The sequence below is a fragment of the Diadema antillarum genome, unplaced genomic scaffold, assembly GCF_040938485.1.
Source record: "Diadema antillarum isolate AM-2024a unplaced genomic scaffold, OU_Dant_1.0 seq00001873_RagTag, whole genome shotgun sequence".
NCBI classification, from domain to species: domain Eukaryota; kingdom Metazoa; phylum Echinodermata; class Echinoidea; order Diadematoida; family Diadematidae; genus Diadema; species Diadema antillarum.
In genome coordinates this window covers 238,679-252,497 of record NW_027272542.1, presented here as the reverse complement: position 1 = coordinate 252,497, position 13,819 = coordinate 238,679, and the positions used below count along the sequence as shown (strand labels likewise).

The window sequence follows — 13,819 nt, the reverse complement described above, 5'->3', positions numbered from 1 at the left end:
TTAATAAGAAAGTCTGTAACATTTTTTTTTTTTTTTGAATGTATGAGACTTTAGTTCTATGAATAAGGCACTATCCATATGTCATCCTTCAAAATGTAATTTCTTGTATCATCTTTCCACCCATACAGCATGCCGAAAATAGTCGTTATTTCCCAATGAAAAAGAAACCTTTCTGTTGTCTCAAATAGAGTCTACCTGATCAGTAGTTTACTGCTTGCTGCGCTCCTTGAGTGTGTGCTCAGTGCACACCTCAGATGTTCACAGCTTCAACTCCCTTGTTCGTTTGCCCTATTTGCCAATGATAATCCTTAAAAAAAAAAAAAAAAAGTATCCTGGGTCTAGACAGTTATCCGGATTACTGCCAGAATGTAATCATTTGTTCCTTGTGTCATTATCAACTTTTCCTGTAAGTGTGACCCAAAACTGTTCACAGCTTTTTGAGTTGTTTTGCAAATAGACAGACAAACAAATAAACCAATGCCAACAAAAACATACTCTCCTTGGCCGAGGTGATAAATACTTTCTGCTGTCATTGTCAAGTGCACATTCACATGGAAAAAAAGTCCATATTCTTGTTTGTAGCAAGATACTCTATCACTAATTGCTCTTTTGATGCTTTGTTGTTTGTTTGTTTGTGTTTCAGGGAAAATGTGCTGAAATGTTGCATATTTTTTATATTTACATATTATTTTTTTTTCATCCATTTCAACATATGATATAGGAATGACCAATGATGATTTCAAATTTATTTTTCCTTGAGCTATATTTTCATCGTTCTTGGCAATGACATTTGTTGAGTGTTTGTTATTGTCTGCATTTCTTTGGCAGGTTTTAGTCAGTGGGGGTGTTGATTCTACAGTGTGTGCTGCTCTTCTCCGCAAGGTATGCTAACATTACTCAGCTTTTCCACTTAGACTTGACATGTGTAATGTGCTATAACTTGCAACATCAGGAAAAATCTGTTTTTCACATTTTGGTTTTCTTTTTTTTGAAATGGTCGGCATCAATTCAAATATTTACTGACCAATTGTGCAAGGTTTGAAAATACATGCAGATAAGTATCATCCTCATGTTTTGTGTTACAGTGGAATGGCTGCAGAGTTTGCACATCAAATGGAAAGATAAACTTAACACCTAAATTGCCCCTGTTAGACTAAAAATGAGCACTGTTGACTTGTGAGTTTTCTTCAATTTATCTCCCTCTACAAATGTTTCTTTTTTTTTGGACATGTTTGTTGAATTATAGATCAGCAGTTGTGATCTTACAAATTTCATGTGTAGAGGGAGACAAATTGAAGAAAATTCACACCTCAACCTCCACCCCTCTGATTGATATTCTCTTGCTTTCATTGAGCACTGTTCTTCATAACTTATTGTGTTTAGTCATAGCAACGACCAGTGGAGATGTTGAAATCATAATGATTGTGGGAATGCAGTTATTGTTGTTGAAATTTAGTGTCTTTTTCAGTTTAAGGGGTAAAGGATAGTCCAATGCTGCTGTGCATTCCTTCCAAAAGTGTTACATCAGGGCAGTTGAAAGACCATTGAAGGCATTGTGTAACAATATTTTCCACCTGAAGAATTTGAGTTCGTTGTTCAACATGTGACTAGTATCTGTGGTATTGTGTAGAAATGAAATTGTTATACATTGTTGCAGATGAATATTATACAATCTTCACAAAAAGTTCAAATCTGTGAATGACTGAATTTAGCACAGTCAGTGTTTCCCAAAAGCAGTGGTGTTACACAAAACACTTCAGAAATGGCATCCTAGCTTTGGGATGTATTTCTAAAGATACAGGTATTATAGTTATAGCGTAACTTTCAAAACTTTTCTATGCTTTTAATAACACTTCAGCATAAATTTTAACTTCATCCAACAGCTCAAGCAGTTCAGCCATGTCTGAAAAGGAGAAAATGCAAGTTAGAATGATAATGATGGTGTAATAAATCAACCAGACAAGTCAGTATTCTTAGGTTTACTCTGGCTATGTCCAATTGAGCATATTGTAGGATTATTACCTCTTAACCTTTTAAAGGGACTGTACAGTACTGGTTGAGGTGGGGATTCATGTTTTGAACATTCCTAAGTGAGATAATGAGAAACCTCTTATGAAATATGAAAGAGCATGTAATTCTAAGAAGGATTCAACGTTTATTTGATGAAAATTGTTTTTCAAATGGCTGAGATATCCAAAGAAGTGATAATAATAAAAGGCGACAGGCCACGCCTTTTATTAGGATCTCTTTGTTTCACGTTGTTTTTGGATATCTCAGCCATTTCAAAACCGATTTTCGTCAAATAAACTTTTGATACCCCTTAGAATTGCATGCTCTTTGACATCTCATATAGTGGTTTCTGATTATCTCGCAAAACGTTAAAAGCTAAATGCTCACCTCGACCAGAACTGTGTACAACCTTTAACAACCTGCTGATGCTTGAATATTACAGGCGCTACGTGCAGACCAAGTGGTGGCGCTGCACATAGACAATGGGTTCATGCGGCGGAATGAGAGTCAGCTTGTGGAGGAATCTCTCAGCAGACTAGGCTTGAAGCTCAAAGGTTAGATAAGAAACGACAAATAATGTGCAATGTGTCCCTATACCTCTCCATCTCAATTGTAGAAATATGGATTGATGATAAATTTTAATTCCACAGTTCTATGGAAATATACTCTGCAGGGCATAATAGTATAGTTGAAAGAACGGTGAGAGGAGCTACCTTGTAGTAACAACACAAATTTAAATCTTATCAGGAAATTGAACAATACAGTGGGAATACTGGAAAAAGAAACTGGTATTAATATAGATTAAATCATAATCAATAGGAGTCATCTCGGTAGGGGAGCACATAATTGCAGCACAATACAGGGCTCTTGTTTGACTTAATTTGTATGTTTCATCTTCATGTTTATAGATGCATTGGTAAAGCCAATGCAAGAGCTGTTGAAAATGACATTTTACAGCAGATAAACTTGATGCATTGGAACATAGTCCATGTAGATATAATATGCTCCATCAAAGCCCTAATCATCTTGTACATGTAAGTGTAATTGTAATCAATAGAACCAAGAACTCAGACCACATTTTGTTCGAGGAGTCTACCTAGAACTTCATACAAAGGTCCTGCAGAGCTGTCTTTGAATAAGACATTACTACAGTGCATAACACAATCATTCACATGAACATCTGGCTCATGATAAAGCGTACACTTATGATATAATCATAGAGCATCAATGTCATCAGCAAAATCATGTATGTTGTATGAGGATTATTTATGTATATTATCATTAACACCAGCTATGTGTGTATTGAATTATGCTGTTGCTAAATGAAGTCAAACTTCTTTTTGTTATTTTCTCTATTGTGCAGTTGTCAATGCTTCCCAGGCATTTTACAACGGCACAACGGCAATCCCAGTGGACAAGAGTGATCCCAAATCACCAAAGCGAATCACAAAGACACTGAACCTCACAATAAATCCTGAAGAAAAGCGCAAAATCATCGGTGACACGTTCATGCGCATTGCAGACGAGGTGTGCTTAGAGCTGAATCTGAAGCCAGAGGATACAATTCTTGCCCAAGGTAGGACAAATGAGCTCAGACTAGTGGTGCCACGTTGCTCATAGAAAAAGCTTAAATGATGATGGCCATTCAACCGGTCCTAATTGAGCAAGTTGAATAGAATGAGTGTATTGCAGCAGAATGTGTTGTCTGTGATGGCTACATCTTTTCATGGGAATTCACAGATCCATGGAATCCCATAATAGTCTCTTAGATATTGCTAAATGAATGCTTAGCAGACAATGTAGATCCTGCTAGCATTTCAGCCATCAGAATATGACAGTAGCAGGACTGTGTAGAATGCGTTCACCTGCATGGGAACTATTGTCATTGTTGTCTTGTATCCGTACAGCAGAACTAAGTTAAAGTGTCTGATAACTATCTTGTAAGAAGAAATTTGTGGGAAAAAATGCACTTTTTATGCCTCCGCAACGAAGTGGCCGGAGGCATTATGTTTTCGGGTCGTCCGTCCGTCCGTCCGTCCGTCCGTCCGTCCGTCCCGTTTTGTTTTTGTCGATATCTCAAGAACCGTGTGGTGGTTTTACATCAAACTTGGTATGAGGGTATATCCTTGGGGGATAATACTTTGTGTGGATTTTAGGGTCACAGGGTCAAAGGTCAAAGGTCACAGGTTATTTTGTGGAAAAAAAATGAAATTTCATGTTTTTCTCCATATCTCGCAAATGGTTCAAGGTATCTTCATGGAACTTAGTATATATGCTTGTACCGATGGGCAGTGATTATCTAGGGAAGTTGGGGGTCATGGGTCAAAGGTCAGGGGGGTCAAAGGTCAAGATCAGCTCCTCAAAATATCACTACTTTCCTTAAAATGCAATTATGTCTTAGGTTTTTTTTTTTTTTTTTTTAACTTGATGTATGGCATGTATTACCCAATATATATTTTTGGGGAAGTTTCTTGCCAAAAGGTCAAAGGTCAAAAGGTAAAGGTCAAGTGAAAGTGCTAAATTGCACTTTTTCCTCCATATCTCGAAAGTAACTCAAGGTATCATCATGAAACTTACATATTTATGCATGTTCAACCTAACAGTGATTCTCTTTGGAACTGTGAGGTCAAAGGTCAAAGGCCAGGTTTAGATAATGCTATTTTCGCATTCAATACTGAAATTATACTTTTTCTCAATACCTTGAAAATTACTCAATGCATAAACTTATAAAAGGGTCAAAAGTCAAGTAAAAATCATCAGTTCCCCAAATACCTGCACTCTGAAATTTTAATCATTCATCCAATTGAACCTAGTTCTAGGAAAGTGAACATTCAGCTTATTTGTGTCAAACCTGTCATTTTAATATTTTGCCAATTGTGTGAAACTGTCATCACACATTGTCAAGACATTGTACTATAGACCTATTAGGAGAACCATGCATTATGGCGGAGGCATATCAGTAGCCGTAGCGATATATCTAGTTTTAAAACTAGAAGTATCACTGGACTGCATTTTAATAGAAAATTATTTTTATGCCTCCGCAACGAAGTGGCCGGAGGCATTATGTTTTCGGGTCGTCCGTCCGTCCGTCCGTCCGTACGTCCGTACGTCCGTCCGTCCCGTTTTGTTTTTGTCGATATCTCAAGAACCGTGTGGTGGTTTTACATCAAACTTGGTATGAGGGTATATCCTTGGGGGATAATACTTTGTGTGGATTTTAGGGTCACAGGGTCAAAGGTCAAAGGTCACAGGTTATTTTGTGAAAAAAAAATTGAAATTTCATGTTTTTCTCCATATCTCGCAAATGGTTTAAGGTATCTTCATGGAACTTAGTATATATGCTTGTACTGATGGGCAGTGATTATCTAGGGAAGTTGGGGTCGTGGGTCAAAGGTCAGGGGTCAAAGGTCAAGGTCAACTCCTCAAAATATCACTACTTTCCTTAGAATGCAATATGCCTGAAGGTTTTTTTTTTAAAACTTGATGTATGGCATGTATTACCCAATATATATTTTTGGGGAAGTTTCTTGCCAAAAGGTCAAAGGTCATAAGGTCAAAGGTCAAGTGAAAGTGCTAAATTGCACTTTTTCCTCCATATCTCGAAAGTAACTCCAGGTATCATGAAACTTACATATTTATGCATGTTCAACCTAACAGTGATTCTCTTTGGAACTGTGAGGTCAAAGGTCAAAGGCCAGGTTTAGATAATGCTATTTTCTCATTTGATACTGAAATTATACTTTTCCTCAATACCTTGAAAATTACTCAATGCATAAACTTATAAAAGGGTCAAAAGTCAAGTAAAAATCATCAGTTCCCCAAATACCTGCACTCGGACATTTTAATCATTCATCCAATTGAACCTAGTTCTAGGAAAGTGAACATTCAGCACATTTGTGTCAAACCTGTCCTTTTAATATTTTGCCAATTGTGTGAACCTGTCATCACACATTGTCAAGACATTGTACTATAGACCTATTAGGAGAACCATGCATTATGGCGGAGGCATATCAGTAGCCGTAGCGATATGTCTAGTTTTTTTCTGTTTTGTTAATTACTCTATCAAACATAGTAGTAAAATATTTATTGCATTATGTCCTCTGCATTTAATCTTGGAAGCGCAGTTATTTTAGTATAATGTAAAGCACACACATACTTGTGAATACTTCTGAATACAGCAGAACTAATTTAAAGTGTCTGATAACTATCTTGTAAGAAGAAATTTGTGGGAAAAAATGCACTTTTTTTAAAACTAGAAGTATCACTGGACTGCATTTTAATAGAAAATTATTTTTTTTTCTGTTTTGTTAATTACTCTATCAAACATAGTAGTAAAATATTTATTGCATTATGTCCTCTGGAATTTTCAAGTGCTTCACCATAAATATGCACAATATTTGTTTGTACATACTGAAATACTTATTGATCAAACCCTGCAAGTTTTATTCATCCAAATACTGATATGCTACAAATTGAAGTTCGACTTTTTTCAGATTATTTGAAAGAAAACTCAACCTTTGACCTTGATTGCTTTTGTTCTGTGATTGGGGAATTCCAAATATGAGCCGAGTATTCACCTGGTGCTGTGTCTTTTTTTGTTGTTGCAGGGACATTACGACCCGACCTTATCGAGAGTGCCTCCAAGATTGCCAGCTCAAATGCAGACGCCATCAAGACCCACCACAACGACACCGAGCTCGTGCGGCAGCTGAGGACCAAAGGGCGTGTCGTCGAGCCTCTCAAGGACTTCCACAAGGATGAGGTCAGGGCGTTGGGTAAAGATCTTGGTCTACCAACTGATGTAGTCCAGAGGCACCCCTTCCCAGGTAACTTCTCCTAGTTCTGAACAGAAACATAGAAATATCTCCTTAAACATGCATTTTCCTTCTGTTTTGTTTTCTCTGACTTTGCTTCAAATTTTCATACAAGAGCTCTCTCTGCATTTAATCTTGGAAGCGCAGTTATTTTAGTATAATGTAAAGCACACACATACTTGTGAATAAATAATAATTTTATTTCATTAAATTCGCTTGATATGGGCACAACAGTTAAAATGCAAATCACGAAGCTGCATGTACCTGCTGCTTGGTAGTTGGGATGTAACTGTAATTTGCGTTGGTACTGCAAGGTTGCATTCAGTACAGATATAGTTTTGTGCTGCTTTGTCAGCCTGTGAATAAACTGACTTATGACATGAAGGAGTCTGTGATGAAATTAGAAAAACTGAACGTCCTGAAGGACAGCCTTTGTGAAGTCTCTCATTTGCATTGCAGAGGGTTGGTATTTGCAGCGAACTTTTTATTCAAACTTATTAAAGATCCGTGATCCTTCCCTCCAACCAGGCCCCGGGCTTGCCATTAGGGTTCTGTGTGCTGAAGAGCCATACATGGGCAAGGACTTTTCAGAGACAAATATACTGCTGCGACTCATGGTCAACTATGCAGATTCAATCGACAAGGTGAGTGAAGTACTGACTTGACATTTGTCTTGCACCTGTTGACAGAATATAGTGCTACTGCAGCATGTGTGGGATTTTGTGTCTGTTGTGATGGCTAGTACAGAAATGTTTCTGGCTGCTTTACACAGCTAAAGCAATGTGCTGTCCTAATTGATTGCTACTGATTGGATCAATAATGTAATGAATCAAATGCAAGTATGCTGATTGCTAAGATATTGAAAATAAAGTTTAAAGTTATCTTTGATATTTTGAGTATATGAACATTTTTTGTCCTAATACTTTTTGTTTGCTCTCCGTTCACTATAAATCTTGGTGGTCGTTAGGTAAGGCAAGCCTCACCCAAACTGTATACTTCTTGTGAATGACATATTTGAAATAGGCAGATTATGGTACATGGATAACTGAGTTCATTCAGAGACTCTATAGCTGTCAAGGTTGGCAGCTGGTTAAAACATCCTGAGCAATTTGAGTAAATTTGAGGAGCAAAGTGAATTCTGGAACGTATCACATTTTTGTTTCCCCAACAGCCCCATGCGCTTGCTGGCAAGATAAGTACAGCAATGACATCCGATGAGTTAGAACTACTCCTATCCATCACCAGCCGATGCAGGCTTTCCGCCACGCTGCTTCCGGTCAAGTCCGTTGGAGTCCAGGTGAAGATATTTGACGTTATCTCTCCCCTCATGATAAAGGACTAAGCTGAGTTACTGATATCACGCTCCAGTGTGAGATCCTAAACTGAATTGGCAGACGGCTCAGTGTGCAAGGCATCTTGCCAGCAGTTCTGATAGTGTATCACTCATGGTTCTCTTAACGTTGTAAAAATAGACACACAGGGTTTTGCTTCAGTTTTGCATATCATGAGAAAATGTCATGAACAATGTCTCAAATGCAAATCAAGTATTTAACCTCAGCAAGAACTCTGGCTCGTTTAGTTTAAATTTTACATTTTTGACAGGAAATAGACCAAGGACTGATCATGATTTACCTGGAAAGAATACAATACAAGGAATACAAACAAATACATTCTGCAACCCAAACATTTTAATTCAGTCTTTTACTAAAGTACCCTGTGTTCAGTTTTTTCATAGAATGTCCCGTGTTCAGCTGTGTTTCAGTGTGGTTGTAGTGAGGAGTCATTGAGGAACAGCAAATGCTATCAACCAGGCACATTGTGCCATATAAAGAAGAAGATGTCTCAAAAAATGTGCAAAATATAGAAACAAAGGCAAGCATGATTAGTGTAGGTCATGGATTTCTCTCTGGACTGGAGACAATTATAGGAATTTGCTTCTGTTTCCAGCTTCTGCACGTTGTTGTATATATGACAAAGCAAACAATGGAGAGAAAATTAAATTACGAGTATGAGTTTGGGCTGTTTTAGGTTTTTCATTCAGGACTATCTAGGATTCTCAGAGTTAAAAGCAATCGTTGAAATATCACCGAGTACAGGTGTTTCATAGTACTAAAAGTAAATTAGACCTTTTAATTAATCCATTGAGGATGGACTGATTTTGCTACAATACGTATTTCCCATAGACACCTGCCCGAGTAGACTCGGGACACGTCCTCACAGGTTAAAATTCTGCATTCAGACTGTTTATGAATTCCGTGACACAACCAAGCTAGAAGTGATTCTTTCATTGATTCTACAGGGAGATGGTAGAACCTACAGCTATGTGGCAGGCTTGTCAACAGAGGATGAGACCCCAGACTGGGAGAGCCTCATGCAGCTGGCTAAACTCATTCCCAAGATCTGCCACAGTGTGAACAGGTGAGCCCCCTTGTCTCCCAACCCTCAGCCTTTAAATAGCTGCTAGTTTTCTGGACACATTGAAGTTTTGAGGATGCATGTATATGAGTATAGGAGAAACTTTATTTTGCCTTACACCCCTTAAACTTATTAAGGCCTTTCCAATGAAATTGTTGAAATCATCAGCCAATGAAATCGGGTAGATGTCCTTGTCTAACCCTCCCCATCTATCATGCAAAAAGCATGTCATATATGTCAGTATCATCATCCCACACGAGTTTACTAGAAAGGTGTGAGCTGCTGTTGGAGGTGTGGCCTAAAATACCATGAAGCTGTCATTCAATCTCTGTCTCATATTTCTCCACCCCAGAATTGTCTTTATTTTCGGTGAGCCTGTGGTAGACACCTTGCAGGATGTCACGCCCACCTTCCTGACTCCCAATGTGCTTGCCATGCTGCGACAAGCTGACTACCACGCCAGAGAAGAACTGATGAATAGTGGTAAGCTTCGTAACACAGTAGTATGTGATGTCGGCATACTCTATGCTTTCATGTACTGTAAAACCAGAATCTTTTATGTGTATGAAACTTTCGCGAATTTCACGAGGAGCTAAGATCTACTAATTGTTTCTGTTTACACAGTGCGTTGAATGCCATTGCCAATTTGCAAAAGTTTCATGCAGCAAATGCCTGTGGTTATGCAGCATACTTGATGCATTGTTGATACAGTAAGAGCAATGGCTTGACTCCGACTATGAAAAGCAGTGATGGCTGCCCTTAAGGCACAATCACAAAAGAACCTCTGGTACTTATTGTTTGTGCTTCTCTCTCTTTAACTTTCCCTCTCCCTTTATTTCACTCTGTCTGTGCATTGTGGAAATCACTGCCCATAATACAATGAATGTCGTATCTACCTCATGATAAACTCATACCTGTGTCTTTTCATGTCTGCTAATGTATATCGGCAGCATTCTCATCTTCCTGAATTTAGAGTTACAGTAGTAATGTGGAAAAATTATTTTTCATATACTGTAAAAGTGGAAATTTTCATGGTGTTGAAATTTTCACACATTTTGCGCAACCAGAAACTAGCGTGAAAATAAAAGCACGCAAATATTTTTGCTTGCCATATGTTCCCGTAGTTGATGTCTTGATTCCGCAAAATTAAAAACATGCGAAACTCATCTGACCCGGCCGGGCGTGAAAAAGTAGTCGCGTGAAAATATCCACTTTTACAGTAGACGCTTGGCTGTGTTGTACTAATCATGAGAATATTACAATACTTTAGTGATGCATGTCAACTGACAGGAAGCATTATTGTTGCTGAAGCTTGCTCAGTTTTTTTTTTTTTTTTTTCCAGGATCTCTTGTGGTCCCAAAAAAGTAGCAGTATCTTCAAATTTTTAACATAGCATCTGGTATTATTTTATTTGTGACACCAAGTTTTCCAAGATGTTACATTGTTCAGCAATTGTGAGTTTCAATAGAGTGTATATTTATAGATTCAATGTATTTGATTGTCAGGTTATTACAACAAGATCAGCCAGATGCCAGTCATCTTGGTCCCGGTCCACTTTGACCGCGACCTCGTTGCCCACCAGCCATCCTGTCAGCGCAGCATTGTCATTAGAACCTTCATCACTAATGACTTTATGACGGGCATCCCCGCCCAACCTGGAAAGCACATACCAGAAGATGTAAGTTGGATGTGTGTTTGGTGGCACTGGATGAAGAAGTGTTGACTTGCAATGAAAATATGTCTGATGAAAACAGTGCATTAGGAAGGTAGACCTCCCAACCATTCTTACTTTGGAAGAAAGAATCTGAATTTTGACCATCCCCAACTCTTGTTTCAAAAGGAGTAGCTGATTTTTCTAGATAATTTTACCACACACTCCTGTGGGAACTGCTCTTTCTTTCTTACCTTTTTTTAACCAAGTCATCCCTAGTTTTTTATTTTATTTGTTTGTTTATTTGTTTTTTGTCAGAAAGGTTGGGAGGTCTGGAGGAAGAAGTTATTGACATTTTGCATTGGAACTGAGATGTTTAGTGTTGAATACCAGTGATCAAACATGGGTAGTATTGTGACTCCCCGATGTAGCCATCGCACCCACATGACCTTGACATTACCTCATTATGTTTATCCAATTATATTCGTCTTTTCCTCCAAAACTTTTCGAAGATTATTTCTGTCGTATGATTAAACATGTCTGTGGATATTTTCCCGTACAGTTTTCGTATGTTTCCCCTTGAAAAGTATATACCTCATTTACAAATTAGAAGATGTTCATGAAACTGTGAAGAGGTTTTATTATTTAGAGGGGCATGAAACATACTCTAATCTCGAAGGATAAGAAATTGACATAACGTAACATTAGAGGACACTGCATCAAAATCCAGTGATCCCGTTTAAAATGAAGAGTCTGCTGTAAATGTGACTAATTTTGAAAGATTTATATTCATACTGAAGTGAGCAAGGGGAATTTTTACTGACTGTCACCTTGCCACACATGATATAGTTGATTCTTGTGGATAAAATACAGGAAATATTGCATGTTCTTATTCAGTGCTGATATTACACACAAAGCATGGAATGCACAAATATTGCCACACCATGCAATATTCCATTATTCTGATATGGTGAATTACTGAGTGATTATGGGAAGTTTTCAGATGACGTTGTGGTTATAAGTCTCATATGGTATCATTACTGGTACAATTTCCCCTCAGGTCATTACAAGGATAGCCCGTGCTGTCTACAGCGTCCCCGGCATTTCCAGAGTTATGTATGACCTCACTGCCAAACCTCCTGGAACGACAGAGTGGGAGTGAAGAGGTGGACACCTGCAGAGGCACTGTCGACATCAAGTGGTCAACCTTCCCAGGAGACAGTATATCTTCCCTTGATGTAACAGACTTCTTTCCAGCGTCAACTGGCATGGAAGGATATGGCAGGGATTGTTAATATATCAGATTTTTCTGTGTCCTCTTGTAAGGGCTGCTGTGTGCAGTATATCAGACTGTGAGTGACGGGAAGAGAAATGTGTAGGCAGAGGCGACAGACCCATGTGGGAAATTGAGGTATTACTGACGAGGGTGGGTTTTATATTCTATAGGAGCAGCAGTGCAGGGTATGGAAATCAAGTTTAATGAATAATTAATTAATGTGCCTGAAGATAGAGGGGAATGGGAATGGAGAAGGGGGGAAGGGGCAAGTCATCGTTGTGTCCACAAGGTTTCATAGCAACCAAATCAAATTCCACTTTACCTGGAGTAATGCTTTCCGTGAAAGGTGTACACCTATGCTGGAGATTACTGTTGAATTTTATACCTGGAGAATAAAGGAATTGAGAAGCTGTTGTTCATTCCCACACTAATGAGTAGCAATGAATGTAGACAAGTTCAGGGCTCATTGTTAAATCTCATAATCCTTTGCACATTGATTACACATCTGAATATGGAGGGAATAATAAGTGTTGTTTATATTGTCAAATTGCAAAATAGAAGGCTGAGCCCTGTGTAAAATTTATACTGCACTTATTTAAATGCTTATGTGGATTATAATAATGTAACATAACCATTGCTCTGAAATGTCATTTAAAATTTTAAAAAAAAAAGAAGAAAAAAAAAATCTGATGTCCATGTAGTCAACCTAGTCTATAAAAAGCATTGGATTGTCCAGTCCTATAATACCATGTTCTGGGATAATGACATGGAAGGGGTTATAGAGCAGAACATGATGTAGTCTTGAAGAGCACTAAGGCTGGTTCCAGAACCACTCAATATAACACTTTAAAAAGCAAACAAATTATCTGCTTGAATATCTTTATATGATTTGATATTCAAAATTGTATCCAAAGAGTCTGGAGTAATGTGTGCTTGATAATATTGGAAAATCCCAATTTTGTTACGCGGTATTTATTTCTTACCAGTATGTCTATTAGTGCATTGCTTCTGCTGATTTTTTTGATAGTTCTTGTGAGTGTCCATGTCAATTATTTCAATTTACTTTGATATCCCGTAATATAATGGAACTGGAATACGTACATAACACTTTGAAAGAACTCTTTGTAGATATTTTGTTGTTGCAAGGTCAAAGGTCAACAGGGAAGAAATGTTCACAGGTGCACCATAGATGACATGGTCAGGTAACATTGGGAGAAATGCATATATTATGCTCTTTTTTTTTTTAAGTATCCTTTTATTACCCTAGCACAAAAAACCCAAACATCATTCTGCTTTATTTGCATAAAGGTGCTGGTTTCCTCTTGTTTGCAAAGAGAGAAGAATGGACAGTGTTAGACGTGATCTTGATCAGGGTCTCCAAACTATGTTTCTATTTTTCACACGTACAATCACAGACGCATTACTGTAAACTTGTGAATTTGCTTCGTACAACAGAGTTCTTTTGGGGGACACACTCCTACAGTTGGCACGTAGGTTTTTGGGGGTTTTGCCTCTGCCACGAAGTATCACCCAAAGCATCACGTTTCAGGTTGTCCGTCTGTCTGTCTGTTTGTGTGTCCATAATCAATTTTGTGGGTGGCATGACTAAGGACCATTTTAGGTATTTAAGTGAAACTTAGCACATTTATTTAT

At 38.0% G+C, this 13,819-nt stretch overlaps 1 protein-coding gene across 1 annotated transcript in view; it reads left to right on the top strand.

The window, feature by feature from the left end:
• The window catches only part of LOC139712902 (GMP synthase [glutamine-hydrolyzing]-like), a 36,687-nt gene extending 24,540 nt beyond the window's left edge, over positions 1-12,147 (top strand). The window contains exons 8-17 of the mRNA XM_071624679.1: positions 829-882; positions 2,453-2,564; positions 3,374-3,586; positions 6,618-6,836; positions 7,353-7,468; positions 7,996-8,121; positions 9,124-9,242; positions 9,592-9,722; positions 10,745-10,917; positions 11,951-12,147. Of these exons, the coding sequence (XP_071480780.1) occupies positions 829-882; positions 2,453-2,564; positions 3,374-3,586; positions 6,618-6,836; positions 7,353-7,468; positions 7,996-8,121; positions 9,124-9,242; positions 9,592-9,722; positions 10,745-10,917; positions 11,951-12,052 (1,365 nt within the window). The 3' untranslated portion in view covers positions 12,053-12,147. The remainder of the gene's footprint in view (positions 1-828; positions 883-2,452; positions 2,565-3,373; positions 3,587-6,617; positions 6,837-7,352; positions 7,469-7,995; positions 8,122-9,123; positions 9,243-9,591; positions 9,723-10,744; positions 10,918-11,950) is intronic.
• Positions 12,148-13,819: the final 1,672 nt, after the last annotated feature.